This window comes from Aquarana catesbeiana, linkage group LG10 (assembly GCF_042186555.1).
Source record: "Aquarana catesbeiana isolate 2022-GZ linkage group LG10, ASM4218655v1, whole genome shotgun sequence".
Lineage (NCBI taxonomy): Eukaryota > Metazoa > Chordata > Amphibia > Anura > Ranidae > Aquarana > Aquarana catesbeiana.
In genome coordinates, this window is record NC_133333.1 from 247,626,877 (window position 1) to 247,643,099 (window position 16,223).

The window sequence follows — 16,223 nt, forward strand, 5'->3', positions numbered from 1 at the left end:
TTTCCTCCTCAGCTCCATCTAGTGGTCAGAATCTTATTGATATAACAATTCTAGAGAAAGCTACAGGGAATTAACAATATGTGTAATCAAAGGTTACTTGTTCCCTCCAGCGTTTTCTAAAATTGTTATATTGTATCTTTTTAAAAAGACTTCTGTATTTTCTATGCTCCTCAGCTCCATCTAGTGGAGAACCTCTGGGGGAATCTAGGATGGAAAAGGACCTGGGGGTCCTAGTAGATGATAGGCTCAGCAATGGCATGCAATGCCAAGCTGCTGCTAACAAAGCAAACAGAATATTGGCATTAAAAAGGGGATCAACTCCAGAGATAAATAAATAATTCCTCCCACTCTACAAGACTCTGGTCCGGCTGGAGTATGCTGTCCGGTTCTGGGCTCCAGTCCTCAGGAAGGATGTGCTGGAACTGGAGCGAGCCCAAAGAAGGGCAACATAACTAATAAAGGGTCTGGAAGATATTAGTTATGAGGAAAGGTTGTGAGCACTGAACTTATTCTCTCTGGAGAAGAGCGATTGAGGGAGGATATGATTTTATTGTACAAATACCGGACTGGTGACCCCACAATAGGGATAAAACTTTTCCGTGAAAGGGAATTTAATAAGACTCATGGCCACTCACTAAAATTAGAAGAAAAGAGGTTTAACCTTAAACTGCGTAGAGGGTTCTTTACTGTAAGAGCGGTAAGGATGTGGAATTCCCTTCCTCAGGTGGTGGTTTCAGCGGGGAGCAGCGATAATTTAAAAAAACTATTAGATAAGCACCTGAACGACCGCAACATACAGGGATATACAATGTAATACTGACATATAATCACACACATAGTTTGGACTTAATGGACTTGTGTCTTTTTTCAACCTCACCTACTATGTAACTATATGTAACCATAATGCAGTTGGTTTAACAATTCTAGAGAAAGCTAGAGGGCATTAGCAAACAAAGGGAACCAATGATTACGAATTCCTTATAGCCTTATGTAAAATTGTTACATTGCATCTCTTGTTACACAGATGTATGTGTTTCCTATGCTCCTCAGCTCCATCTAGTGGCTATAAAAATGTTGATATAACAATTGTCGAGAAAACTACAGGGAGTTAGTAAATATGGGCGGCACAGTGGTGTAGTGGATAGCACTTTCGCCTAGCAGTAATAATAAATAAATAAAATATGTGAAATCAATGGAACACCACTTGCTCCCGTGACGCTGGGAGTGAGCCTCTAATGACTGCAGTGTCCCAGAACTTGGGCAGGACACTATGAAGATTTTTGGCCAAGCTTCCGGGGATGGGGGTGGGGAACTATTGGTAGGCATTTACATGAAACAACATTTCACAAAATTGCACAATGTATTTAAACCAACCTTTGCAGTTGTGTGCAAAGGATATTTTCCTAAAAACTTAGTCTTCAACCTCAACTTCTATAAGGTGACACCATCTTCTGCTTGGATTCAACCTGGATTGAATCAAAGCAGTTTCCAAACTTTCTAAACAAAGGGCCAGTTTAGTGTCCTTTCAGACTTTAAGGGGGGCAGACTGTAGGCGCTTTGGGAGTAGCAAATGCCCTGGCATTAATGGGAGTACATAATGCCCCATCATTGTTATTAGTGGGAGGAATAGTGCCCCATTGTTGGTATCAGGGGATGGATAATAGCTCCATCATTGGTGTCAGTGAAGGGAATAGTGTCCTATCATTGGTGTCACTGGGAGGAATAGTGTCCCATCATTGGTGTCAGGGGGGGAATAGTGCCCCATCATTGGTGTCAGTAGAAGGAATAGTGCCCCGTCGTTGGTGTCAGAGGCGGAAACACTACCCCGTCCTTAGTGTCAGTGGGGGGGAATAATGCCCCATCGTTGGGGTCAGTGGGAAGAATAGCTGCCCTATCTTTGGTGTCAGTGGGAGGAATAGTGCCCCGTAGTTGGTGTCAGAGGGAGGAAAAGTGTCCCATCATTGGTGTCAGTAGAAGAAAAAAAGGGCACCATTTTTGGTGTCAGTGGGAGGAATAGTGCCCCAAGGTCCAAATAAAAGCAAGCAAGGGGCCACATTCAGCTCAGGGCCACAGTTTGGAGACCACTGATCTATAGGAACACACCATTCTTTAATCTGATGGCTTGACAGAGACGTAATCTTTGGAACCTGAAGTTACCATCTTTCTATCCTCTGTGAAGTTGGCTCTCACTTTATTCCGGAGTGAAGTAATTGACCAAGGTCACACACGTTCTTCCAGCGACATTATAAACATGACTTCATTTTTCACCATCCCCTATAATCAAGGTGACAGCGCACTGAAGAAATGGACGTCGTGTTTACGTTTTCTTGATATGATTCACCCAAAAAAAACCTCCTTGGTGTGACGGATGTTGTTTTGTCTGCAGGACTCGCAGCTATTTTGCCTTCTCATATGAAGCACTTAGTGTTTTAAGTTCAGCCTCCCGATTCAGAGCAGATTGCCTCAATTTAGAAGAGTTTACTTTAACACGGAGTACAGAGAGATGAGATGATTAACAATCGCCCTCAGCCATGTGATTATGCATCTGCTTGTCCCCTTATAGTTTGTTATACTGCATAGGATCATAGCGTTCTTTAGACTCAGAAGTCAGTCTCGTAGGGTTGGTATGAGATGTAGCTCTGCCATACCCTAGCAGCTGGTAGACATGATGGAGACTCTACTTTGATTTTTTTTTTGCTACTGCATGATTTAAAGAAGTCATCTCACTTTCATTTTCTTAATGTGTTCTGTTCCCCGGGGGACAAAGTATTTTGCCCCATCTTCCTATGTGCTGTCTAAGGCTAGCTATGAGGTCAGACAGGGCACCCCTCCTTCCTCCATGACCGTCCAACAACGCAGCTAGCAAGGAGATGAAGGATTTGACAGGAAGCACTTTTCTCAGTCTTCAGGCACTTGCCATCTTGACTAGAAGATTTCCTGCATTCCTTGTGAGATGCTTGTGTAGGTGGGGTGCAGTGCGGTGAGGTGGCAATAACGCACGCAGTCCAAGTGCGATGAAAATACTTGTATTGTAATAATGCAAAGACAGTTCACAACACACCTGGTGGAAGGACAGCCCACTTGGGAACACTCACAGGTCCAACAGAATGTAGAGAGCAGGTTTCAGCTGAACTGACAGCGCATGTAAAGAGGGGCAAAATGCGGTCTGGCCGTCTTGCGCCCCCCAAGTGGGAAGATGTCCGGAGAGGTTGTAAACCCCACGCTTTCCCTCCTTGTGAGAACATTTTAGTTCTGTCCCTACCAGGCAGAGTAGCCGTCCCTACTCTACCCACTCGCAAAATGCGCGTCAAGCCTGGAAGCCTGGGAGCCAGGGCTTCAAATAGGCTCATCCTAAACCAAGATGGCTGCCGGAGTCACATGGGCAGCAGCATCCAACCAGATAGCTTTCCCAGTGATTCGGGAAACCATAGAGGAACCATGTTGCTCTAGACTTCCTTTCCAACCTTACCACCGCTGCCCATGAGCGCCACCTACAGTGGAGAAAGTAGACTGCATCTGCCTACACTTGTCTTGAGCAAGTGCTTGGAGATGAAGAAAAATGTCATCTGTCAAAGCAGATATCTTCTTGCTAGCTGCGTTGTCACATGGCCTTGAAAGGAGGAGGGGATCCCTGTCCAATAAATCTGTTAGCCTCAGTGTCTGGCTAAGGCACGCTGTCATGCTAATGCATGTGCGCATAGGCATAGTGAGCATGCATGCACATCCACTGTCGCCAAGTGGCTAATTTATTCCTGAACTCTGCATTAGCTCTTTGCTGAATGGTCTTCAGTCTTGTTCTTGTGATCCTGTTCCTGATAAGCATCTTAAACCAGTTACTGACCCAGGCTTCTTCTCTGACCTTGCTCTCGGATTATTTTTGCCTGCCAATGTGCGCTATCTGCTTCTGCTGCTGACCTTGGCTTGGACTGCTGAGCATGCTTTTGCCTGCTGAGCATGTACCTATCTACCTGATCGTTGCCGACTTCTGCCTATTCCTGACTCTGATTCTGCTCACGTTCTGGTGTCCTGCAACCCAGCTAACACTTGACCAGGTTTGAGACCTGACTCCATCCTCAATTGGACTTGACATCTTCACTGCAGAGCCAGAGATGACAAGGGTGGCTTCTTGCACACTTCCCGTATCAGCACCCCTGGATGTTGAAACAGGGTCCGCAGAGGGCAAAAGAAAGGCACAAGTGACATCTCCACAGTGCATCTTCAGAAGTACCTCTGCTCGTACCAGCTCTCCCAAGGTCCTGCTCACAGTGTCTACACCTTGGCACTTGTGACTTTCTTTCACCCATGCAGACCCTGTCTCAACATCCAGGGGTGCTGAGATGGGAACTGTACAGGAGGCAACCCTCATCATCTCATGCTCTGCACACTTGGTCCCCTGGGGAGCAGAACACATTCATGAAAACTGAACTGAGGGTTCTTTAAAGTTTTTCTATACCATGAACAAAATATATTGCAGCTTACTAGTCCTTAGATGTTGTGGCTGCATTCATTTTCTCTTCTCAGGCTTCTTTTTTCTTGATGACCCTTCCAGTAATACACTTCCTTCCTAGGGTGACAACACTCACTCGCCCTACTGTATCTATAGAGAAGCAGCGTTGTCACCATAGGACAGGAAGTGTTTTATGACTACATCTCCCCCTCTCTTCTTCTCCATAACATAGTGGGAGAAGTTCTGTAGTCCACACAGGAGAACTAGTAACCATATAACTGATACAAATGGAGTAGTGGCAGAGAGCACAGAACAATTTCAGCTCCTTGGATTTTCAGCAGGATCAAAAGGGACCAATTAAAAAAAAAACAAATTAGGGTTTGCATACACTTTAAAAGATATCTAAGAGCAAAACATTTTCATTTGGAAATAGTAGAGAATGAAAAAAAAAATCCCCTATCAGCTGTAAATGTAAGAGGAACTAGAAGGAAATCGAGGAAAATCTTCTCCTTCTTGTCACCAGAATAAGCGCCCCCTATTGGAAGTTTTCCTTCCACCTCCTATTCCAGTACAAGTCTGACAGTACAAGAAGCCAATCAATTTGTGTGCTGACAAGATCATTCTAATAGGAGGAGGGTGACAGAGAGATAAGGTCATGACTTTGCTGCTTCTTTCACCGTCCAGTTACAGGTTGGGGGCTCGTCCGGGATAACCTAGTTGAATGATGACGGGCTGAGGACATCTAGTGCCAAAAAAAAAGTACTGGAGCGAATATCTCTAGCCTCTCCAGAAAAAGCTAGTTTTGGTATTCTATATTTTAATGGGCTATTCATTTTATGTCTGTATTTTTTGGCTTGAGTCTTGCTAGAAAATTCACATTGCATTTGGAGTTTGTTAGAAATTTAATAGGTTAAACCAAAAAAGTGTAGCCTCAGTACTTACTCTGATTGCATATGAGTCCAGCCCATCCAGCAGCACACGCACAGCCATTCTTCTCTGTGTTACACGCTCCTCCGTTCTGACAGTCATCACATGTCGAAATGCAGTCTGGACCAAATGAGCCCTCAAAGCAAACTGGAAATTCCAAATAAATAACAATGATAACCTAACTAGTCGAATCTCATTAAAAGTAATGTACAGTAGTGTTGTATATTTTTTAATCGTTTATTAAACATCTCCCCAAAAAAATACAAAAGTAAAAAAAAGAAAACAACTAAAACAGTATCTCCAGCCAAAGCTTTTTTTTATTAGCTTTGGAAAGAGTGGGAAGGGGTTAGAAACCGTCAAGTTTTTGCTCCTATCTAGGGTCCCATTAGAAATATTTCTCCTCACTTCCTGTCCTTCTGATAACATTTTTAACAGACAATGTAATTTCTTCAGTGTTGTCACAGGAAAAGATAGAATGAAATATTCACAAAAATGTGAGGGGTGTACTCACTTTTGTGAGATACTGTAAGTATTCACAGCCTTTGCCATGACACTCAAAATTGAGCTCAGGTGCATCCTGTTTCCACTGATCATCTTTGAGATGTTTCTACAACTTGATTGGAGTCCACCTGTGGTAAATTCAGTTGATTGGTCATGATTTGGAAAGGCACACACCTGTCCATATAAGGTCCCACAGGTAACAATGCATGTCAGAGCACAAACCAAGCCATGGAGTCCAAGGAATTGTCTGTAGACCTCTGAGACTGGATTGTATGGAGGCACAGATCTGGGGAAGGGTACAGAAAAATTTCGGCAGCATTGAAGTTCCCAATGAGCACAGTGGCCTCCATCATCTGTAAATAGAAGAAGTTTGGAACCACCAGGACTCTCCCTAGACCAGGCCACCTGGTCAAACTGAGCGATCGGGGAGAAGGGCCTTAGTCAGGGTGGTGACCAAGAGCCCGATGGTCACTCTGACAGAGCTTCAGCTTTCTCTGTGGAGAGAGGAGAACCTTCTAGAAGAACAACCATCTCTGCAGCACTCCACCAATCAGGCCTATATGGTAGAGTGGCCAGACGGAAGCCACTCATCAGTAAAAGGCACATGACAGCCCATCTGGGGTTTGCCAAAAGGCACCTAAAGGACTCTCAGACCATGAGAAACAAAATTCTCTGGTCTGATGAAACAAATATTGAACTCACTGGCCTGAATAGCAAGCGTTATGTCTGGAGGAAACCATGTACCGCTCATCACCAGGCCAATACCATCCCTATAGTGAAGCATGGTGGTGGCAGCATCATGCTGTGGGGATGTTTTTCAGCGGCAGGAACTGGGAGACTAGTCAGGATCGAGGGAAAGATGAATGCAGCAATGTACAGAGACATCCTTGATGAAAACCTGGTCTAGAGCACACTGGACCTCAGACAGGGGCGAAGGTTCGTCTTTCAACAGGACAACGACTCTAAGAACACAGCCAACATAACAAAGGAGTGGCTACGATACAACTCTGTGAATGTCCTTGAGTGGCCCAGCCAGAGCCCAGACTTGAACCTTATTGAACATCTCTTGAGAGATCTGAAAATGGCTGTGCACCAACGCTCCCCATCCAACCTGATGGAGCTTGAGAGGTCCTGCAAAGAAGAATGGGAGAAACTGCCCAAAAATAGATGTGCCAAGCTTGTAGCGTCATACTCAAAAAGACTTGAGGCTGTAATTGGCGCCAAAGGAGCTTCACCAAAGTATTGAGCAAAGGCTGTGAATACTTATGTACATGGGATTTTTTTCATTTTTTATTTTGAATAAATTTGCAAAGATTTCAAACAAACTTCTTTCACATTGTCATTATGGGGTATTGTTTGTAGAATTTTTAAGAAAATAATGGATTGAAACCATTTTGGAATAAGGCTGTAACAATAACAATATGTGGAAAAAGTGAAGCGCTGTGAATACTTTCCAGATGCACTGTATGTACACCACCTTGCTAGCCCCTCCTTCAATCCACGATCTTCCTGCATTGCATAGAGAAGCACTGAGACCAAGCGATGACATTACTGAGTCTAACATAAAATATGTAATGAAAACATAAATGTTCAATTTAAAAATGTCATTAGCATGTCAAAGAGGGGGCAAAGGAGGAACCAGGAAAGGCAAAATATAAGCCGATTAAATCAGCTTGAAAGATTCTGCACATACAGTACACATTGTTATGTTTTCCTTCATTTCAGCTTCAAGAAAGGTTGCGGTTTGCTTGTTTCCAGATGGATTTTAATAATGGGAGCTCTGGTTTAAATATACTAAATAAACAATTACTTAAAATATTATTAAGACCACCCATGCTTTAAAGAAAACATATTTATCCAATTTTAAGAGAAGGATTTAACTCCCCACTTGATCAAGCAGCATTTTCCAAATATGAGAATGAGAGACAACCATCTTAGCTACCAAAGTTCAGCTATACAGCTTTAAGTGAGAAGCATTCTTAAGTACAATTGATAAACGTTATACAGAAAAACTATACAGTGAGAAAGTATTTGGAGGGGCATTTCGGGTGACCTGATGTCTTTCTGCTCTGCAAATGATTTTAAAGCACCCTGAAAATGTTGAAGATGCAGAATTACCATCGCTGAGGACAGAGAATCTGGGTGGTGGGTGGTCAGTCAGACTCCCGGTTCAGACAAAGAATAGTTCATGTATTGCTATATAAAGATGTCACCAAAAACTGCAATCATGAAGACAGTGGCTCTCGGGTCCAAGGAGTATGTAAGCATTGTAATGGGCTCAAGATGGCGCAAACAGGTTCTGGTGAATAGTCCAAGAAGGTCATAGGTGTGCGCAGCCTAATGCATTAGGGTGTGCACACTTAAGCTCAAACACACATGTATGTGTATGTATCTACATATATATGACCCCGGCACATTGATCTCCCTGCTGGCACAGTGAAAGAGAAAAGGATAAACACTTCTCTTATGGCAGAGCCGGTAAGAGGGAGATCTTTCCCATGTTCCAGTTGCTACACAGAACAATAACACTAATGCGCATGGGGGGGATAAGAGTGTGCCTGGGCACACCCGGCACACCCTGTGCGCACGCCTATGAAGAAGGTACATGTAACTTCTGCTAGAAGGAAAAGAAGAAAGGTGGAATCAATAATGGGCCCACAAAATGGCCAGGCAAGCTTCTAGCAGGTACCCTATGAAGGACCAGGGATGCTCCTCATGGGAACCCCAAGAAGGACAATGCAGACTTCTTATAGGAATCAAAAGAAAAAAAGGCAAATTCCTGATGAGAATCTCAAGAAAGACCAGGTTGTCTTACTTTCAGCTGGTACAAGATTTGGTTTCAGTTCTACAAATTATTGGTCAATTTTGGACCTTTTTTTTTTCAAAAAATGTAATTCCTCAGCTCAGTGAATAGTCCCAGGAGGTTCTGCTAGAAGGCATAGAAGAAGGGAGGAGTCTATTAACAGGCCCAAAAATGGCCAGGCAAGCTTCTAGCATGCAACCCATGAAGGACCAGGGATGCTCCTCATGGGAACCCTAAGGAGGACAATGCAGGCTTCTTATAGGAATCCAAAGAAACACAAGGAAAGTTCTTGATGAGAATCCCAAGAAAGACCGGGTTGTCTTACTTTCAGCTGGTACTTGATTTTCTTTCAGCTCTAAAAATTATTGGTCAGTTTTGGACCCTTTTTTTTTTTTTTCAAAAAAGGTAATTCCTCAGCTTAGTGAATAGTCCCAGAAGGTTCTGCTAGAAGGTTTAGAAGAAGGGAGAAGTCTATTACCAGGCCCAAAAATGGCCAGGGAAGCTTCTAGCATGCAACCCATGAAGGACCAGGCATGCTACTCATGGGAACCTCAAGGACCAGGCATGCTTCTTTCAGGAACCCCAAGAAGGTCCATGCAGGCCCCTGGTGGGAACCCCAAATAGGAACAGACAGCTCCTGGTAGGAACCCTAGAAAGGACAAGGCAGGCTCTTGGTAGAAACCCCGAATAGGACCAGGCAGGCTCTGGGTAGGAATCCTAAGAAGGACCAGGCAGGCTTCTTCAGGGAACAGGTAAGCTTCTGGTAGGAACCCCAAGAAAAACAAGGCAAGTTTCTGATGAGAATCTCAAGAAAGACCCGTTATGCCGCGTACACACGAGCGGACTTTACGGCAGACTTTGCTCAGCGGACTTTTCGACAGACTTTACGACGGACTTTCTGAATGAACAGACTTGCCTACACACAATCCACCAAAGTCCATCGAATTCGTACGTGATGATGTACGACCGGACTAAAACAAGGAAGTTCATAGCCAGTAGCCAATAGCTGCCCTAGCGTGGCTTTTTGTCCGTCGAACTAGCATATAGACAAGCGGACTTTTCGACCGGACTCGATTTCGACGGATTGATTTAAAACATGTTTCAAATCTAAGTCCGTCCAACTTTTGAGAAAACAAAGTCCACTGGAGCCCACACACGATTGAATTGTCTGAGGAAATCCCGTCCGCCGGGCAAAGTCTGCCGTAAAGTGTACGTGGCATTAGTCTTACCTTCAGCCGGTACAAGATTTTGTTTCAGATCTAACAGTTAGTTGTCAGTTTTGGACACTTTTCAAAAAATGTAATTCCTCAGCTCTGTGAATAGTCCATAAGGGTACAGGAAACTTCTGCTATAAGGCATAGAACAAGGAAAAAGTCGATTGATGAGCCCAAAAATAGCCAGGCTTCTAGAATGCAACCCATGAAAGACCAGTCATGCTCCTCATGGGAACCTCCAGAAGTACCAGGCAGGCTCCTTGTAGAAACCGGAAGGAGGAACAGGCAGGCTCCTGATAGGAACCCCAAGAATGTCCATGCAGGCTCCTAATAGGAACCCCAAGTAGGACCAGGCAGGCTCCTGGTAGGAAACCAGAGTAGGACCAGGCAGGCTCCTAGCAGGAAACCCAAGATGAACCAGACAGAATCCTGATGGGAACCCCAAGAAAAATAAGCCAATTTCCTGATAAGAACCTCAAGAAAGACCCAGTAGAGTAGTCTTACTTTCAGCCTGTACAAGCTTTACTTTCAGCTCTAACAATTATTTTTCAATTTTGGACACTTATTTTAAAAAACCTAATTCCTCAGCTCAGTGATGCCAATGTTTCTGTCTTTCAGTCCATATCCACATTTTCAATGAATTTATCAGACAACACATTTCCCAGCACCCATATCTCCAAGTCATGCTACACATTTTGTTTGTATGAAAATGTCATCTTTTGTCTCATGCTTATCACTTTTGAAGAAGAACAGACAGCGTGCTGACACATGTTAAAGAAAATAAAAAAATGAAACAGACAATATTTCTGTGGCAGGTTACCGAATGATTCAGACAGTGTGTGCTCGCCACGAGCTTCTGCTTCTTCATCTTCATCGTACTCATCATCAAATATCTGGGGGAACTCATCTCGCAGCAGTGTCACTTGAGGAAGAGAGTTTTCCACGGGGCGCTGGCCACCTCCTGCACCCTGCAAGGCTGGGAAAAAAAAGGAAAGTACTATGAGCAACAAGTAAAATCCAACAGAATGCTATCCAAGAATCTTCTATGCAAGGAAGTTTTTTATTAAGGCAGACTTTCTCTCATACAAAACACTTTTCATCCATGCAATACTAACCTCCACTGCAATTTTCTTACACTTCACTCGACCTCCATTCTTGCCTAGACAAGAATGACATCCTCTCCATGCTTGAAGCCTCCTGAGATATGAACATCACACGCTGTATCCCAGGAGACATCCGCTTCAATATAGTGGACGTAGGAAGGTGAACCTGGTGGTGTGTTATCAGGAAGGCAGCTGCCTGAAGCAGGAAGAGGCTGCCAGCCATTGGCCATTGGATTCACTAACCGATATATCACACAGGCCACCCTATCAGAACTATCACATGAGCAGCCAAATGGTCAACTGAAGAAGCTCCATTGGCAGGCTGACGACGCTGCTGCTAATTAAGAGGCAGTAGCTTAAAGTGGTTGTAACAGCTCAAGGAACCCCTCAAATCTTCTGGAGGAGCCCCAGTGTGTCCTCATTGAGCTCTGCAGAGTGTGACTTCAGCTCTCCACCCCCTTTCTTCTGAACTTTCAGACAAGCTTATAAATTCAGCATTTTAAACAGATGTAGAGAAGAGAGGGCTGCAGGTCATTTTCCAGCATCCTTGCCATGCCAAGATCTTTATAGCAGCTTGCTAGGATGATGTTGGACTTCAACCTTCGGCGTTGACACTCACTCTAGCGATATACTGTCCCCTTTCAGTAACCCTATATGACTATAACTAATCATGTGGAGGAAGTAGGTACCACGATACAACAAAGAAGCCACCGGCTTTGGGGGGAACAAGAGTAGTGTGGCCTTTATTACTATACATTTATTTGTGTATTGGTCTGTTACCAGACGTTTGGAGGACTTTAGCGATGGGGTTTGGAGTTGTTTGGTTGGTGGACTGGGGAGTTTACTTCCACTTTAAGTAAAGCCATGAAACATAAAGTGTAAGAGTGCCTTACCGGTACATCCTTTGGCATCGGTGTCCAGTCTATAACCAGGATTACAGCTGCAGGTGGATGACCCAGGAAGGTTCTCACACACTTGGCTGCATCCCCCATTGTTCGATAAACATTCATCCACATCTAAAGGGAAAGAGTGAACGATACGTAATCACACAGGGGGGAGATTTATTAAGGCTCCATTCACACTTGCACGACTCCAAAGTTTCTCCGAATTTGGAGTGCAACTTTGGATGATTGCAACTTGGAATAAGACTTTGGCTTTGACCAGTGATAATGGACAACTGTTGCACACAAGTTGCATTGTATAACATTCAGGTACAACTTTCATGCAGCTTCTGAGAGTTAACATTGAAGTCTATGGCCCTCAAGTTGCATGAAAGTTGGACCAATGTAGTGCATGAACTACTTTGAAGTAGCTGCAACTTTAAGTTATGCATATATGAATGGGTATCATTGGAAAGAATGGGGAACGTTTGGTCATGCAACTTTGATGTCCAAAGTTGCAGGACAAGTTGCACAAGTGTGAACGGGAGCCAAAGGCCCCTTTCACACTTGTGCGACCGGAAGCAATGCCTGTGCAATCTTGAAGGTCTATGGAGCTCAAGTCGCAACAAAGTGGGACCAAAGTAGTGCAGGGACTACATTGAAGTAAAGTCACACATTGGAAATCATGGGGTTCGACTTGTCAATGCGACTTTGCAGTCCCAAGTCATGGGACAAGTCGCACAAGTGTGAAAGGGACCTGAAGATGCTGCAACTTTAAGTCATGCATATATGAACGGGTATCATTGGAAAACATAGGGAACGACTTGTCATGCAACTTTGATGTCCAAAGTTGCATGATAATTCGCAACAAGTGTAAATAGAGCCTAAAACACAGAGAATCGGGTGCAGCTGTGTATAGTAACCAATCAGCTTCCAGGTTTTATTGTAAAAGCTTAATTGAACGAGCTGAAGTTAGAAGCTGATTGGCTCCCATGCACGGCTGCCCCAGATTTTGCACTATCCAGTTTTAGTAAATCTCCCCCAAAGTGATCCAAAACTGCATTCTTAATCATTTAACAACGACGATGACTTGAATAACTTCATTTAACATTTTTACATCACTGAAGACAGGCCAGTTACCATCACAGCCGCAGCCATCGCGGTTGAGCCGATACCCTGGATAGCAGCTGCACTCGTAGCCGCCGACATAGTTGGAACAAACTTGCTGACAGCAGGAGGCGCCGTTGCTGCACTCATCAACATCTATATTTAAAAGAAAATATATTACCAATACTATTTATTACGAGCAAGAGATTAGACTGCAACCTTACCAACATATTATACATCACAATGGTAAAGAATTATGATTGGAATGGTCTTGACCGGGGGTCTCAAACTGGAGGCCCTCTAGCTGTTGCGAAACTACAAGTCCCATCATGCTTCTGCCTACTTTGTAGAACCTCCTTTCACTGCAATTACAGCTGCAAGTCTTTTTGGGGATGTCTCTACCAGCTTTGCACATCTAGAGAGGGACATTTTTGCCCATTCTTCTTTGCAAAATATCTCAAGCTCTGTCAGATTGGATGGAGAGCGTCTGTGAACAGCAATTTTCAAGTCTTGCCACAGATTCTCAATGTGATTTAGGTCTGGACTGTGACTGGGCCATTCTAACACATGAATATGCTTTGATCCAAACCTTTCCATTGTAGCTCTGGCTGGATGTTTCGGGTCGTTGTCCTGCTGGAAGGTGAACCTCCCCCCAGTCTCAAGTCTTTTGCAGAGCCTAACAGGTTTTCTTCTAAGATTGTCCTGTATTTGGCTCCATCCATCTTCCCATCAAATCAACTCTGACCAGCTTCCCTGTCCCTGCTGAAGAAAAGCATCCCCACAATATGATGCTGCCACCACCATGTTTCACGGTGGGGATGGTGTGTTCAGGGTGATGTGCAGTGTTAGTTTTCCGTCACACATAGCGTTTTGCTTTAAGGCCAAAAAGTTCAATTTTGGTCTCATCTGACCAGAGCACCTTCTTCCACATGTTTGCTGTGTCCCCCACATGGCTTCTCAAGTCACAAACTGCAATCGGGACTTATTATGGTTTTCTTTCTCCAATGTCTTTCTTCTTGTCACTCTTCCATAAAGGGCAGATTTGTGGAGAACACGACTAATAGTTGTCCTGTGGACAGATTCTCCCACCTGAGCTGTGGATCTCTGCAGCTCCTCCAGAGTTACCATGGACCTCTTGGCTCTTCTCTGATGAATGCTCTCCTTGCCCGGCCGGTCAGTTTAGGTGGACGGCCATGTCTTGGTAGGTTTGCAGTTGTGCCATACTCTTTCCATTTTCGGACGATGGATTGAACAGAGCTCCGTGAGATGTTCAAAGCTTGAGAGATTTTTTTATAACCTAACCCTGCTTTATACTTCTCCACAACTTTATCACTGACCTGTCTGGTGTGTTCCTTGGCCTTCATGATGCTGTTTGTTCACTAAGGTTCTCTAACAAACCTCTGAGGACTTCACAGCTGTATTTATACCGGGATTAAATTACACAGAGGTGGACTTTATATACTAATGAGGTGACTTCTGAAGGCAATTGGTTTCACTAGATTTTAGTTAGGGGTATCAGAGTAAGACCCCATACACACTATTAGATTTTCTGCAGATTTTTGTCTTCAGATTTACCAAAACCATGTAGTGCGAGGGCCTGCCTGATTGCATACAAATTGAAACGCTTAAGGTTTGACCTCATATTATATGGTTTTGGTAAATCTTAAGACAAAAAATCTGCAGAAAATCTAATAGTGTGTGTGGGACCTAAGTGGGCGGAATACAAATGCCTCCCCACACACTATTCACATATTTATTTGTAAAAAAAAGTTGAAAACCATTTATCATTTTCCTTCCGCTTCCCAATTATAAGCCACTTTGTGTTGGTCTATCACATAAAATCCCAATAACATACATTTACATTTTTTTGTAACATGACAAACTGGAAAATTTCAAGGGGTATGAATACTTTTTCAAGGCACTGTATATGGAGGTTTTCTTATTCATCTTATCCTAGACTTGTGTCTTTTTTTCAACCGATGTATCAAATGTAGCGAGAGAAAAACTCACCCAAGCTCAACCGCTATATAGTATAGTTGGTTGCTTTTGATGAAGGCCTAAGGCCGCAACGCGTCAGCATTTTTTGGATGATGTCATTGCTGTAATGCCTAAATAAATATTTCCTATGGAGAAGCTGTCGAGTTGCCGGCCTGTACTTTCTATGGATGTATCAAATGTAGCAAGAGAAAAACTCACCCAAGCTCAACCGCTATATAGTATAGTTGGCTGCTTTTGATGAAGGCCTAAGGCCGAAACGCGTCAGCATTTTTTTGGATGATGTCATTGCTGTAATGCCTAAATAAATATTTTCTATGGAGAAGCTGTCGAGTTGCCGGCCTGTACTTTCTATGGATGTATCAGATGTAGCAAGAGAAAAACTCACCCAAGCTCAACCGCTATATAGTATAGTTGGCTGCTTTTGATGAAGGCCTAAGGCCGAAACGCGTCAGCATTTTTTTTGGATGATGTCATTGCTGTAATGCCTAAATAAATATTTTCTATGGAGAAGCTGTCGAGTTGCCGGCCTGTACTTTCTATGGATGTATCAAATGTAGCAAGAGAAAAACTCACCCAAGCTCAACCGCTATATAGTATAGTTGGCTGCTTTTGATGAAGGCCTAAGGCCGAAACGCGTCAGCATTTTTTTGGATGATGTCATCGCTGTAATGCCTAAATAAATATTTTCTATGGAGAAGCTGTCGAGTTGCCGGCCTGTACTTTCTATGGATGTATCAAATGTAGCAAGAGAAAAACTCACCCAAGCTCAACCGCTATATAGTATAGTTGGCTGCTTTTGATGAAGGCCTAAGGCCGAAACGCGTCAGAATTTTTTTGGATGATGTCATCGCTGTAATGCCTAAATAAATATTTTCTATGGAGAAGCTGTCGAGTTGCCGGCCTGTACTTTCTATGGATGTATCAAATGTAGCAAGAGAAAAACTCACCCAAGCTCAACCGCTATATAGTATAGTTGGCTGCTTTTGATGAAGGCCTAAGGCCGAAACACGTCAGCATTTTTTGGATGATGTCATTGCTGTAATGCTTAAATAAATATTTTCTATAGAGAAGCTGTCGAGTTGCTGGCTTGTACTTTCTACGGATGTATCAAATGTATCTGTATGTGGACTTTAGCATGTAAGTAAAGGAAAACTTTTTTTTTTTTTGGGCTATGCACTGACTTTAACATGTCTGACGCCTGCCCGGCTTGACTCTGATGTGTCAAAAAATAGCGCAGAGAGG

The 16,223-nt window shown here is 43.6% G+C and overlaps 1 protein-coding gene across 1 annotated transcript in view; it reads right to left on the reverse strand.

The window, feature by feature from the left end:
• Positions 1 to 16,223, reverse strand: part of MEGF6 (multiple EGF like domains 6) — a 153,167-nt gene that overhangs the window by 59,030 nt on the left and 77,914 nt on the right. Inside the window, exons 7-10 of the mRNA XM_073603592.1 lie at positions 13,017 to 13,139; positions 11,889 to 12,011; positions 10,713 to 10,868; positions 5,390 to 5,521 (exon numbers count right to left, since the gene is read on the reverse strand). Coding sequence (XP_073459693.1) covers positions 5,390 to 5,521; positions 10,713 to 10,868; positions 11,889 to 12,011; positions 13,017 to 13,139 — 534 coding nt within the window. The remainder of the gene's footprint in view (positions 1 to 5,389; positions 5,522 to 10,712; positions 10,869 to 11,888; positions 12,012 to 13,016; positions 13,140 to 16,223) is intronic.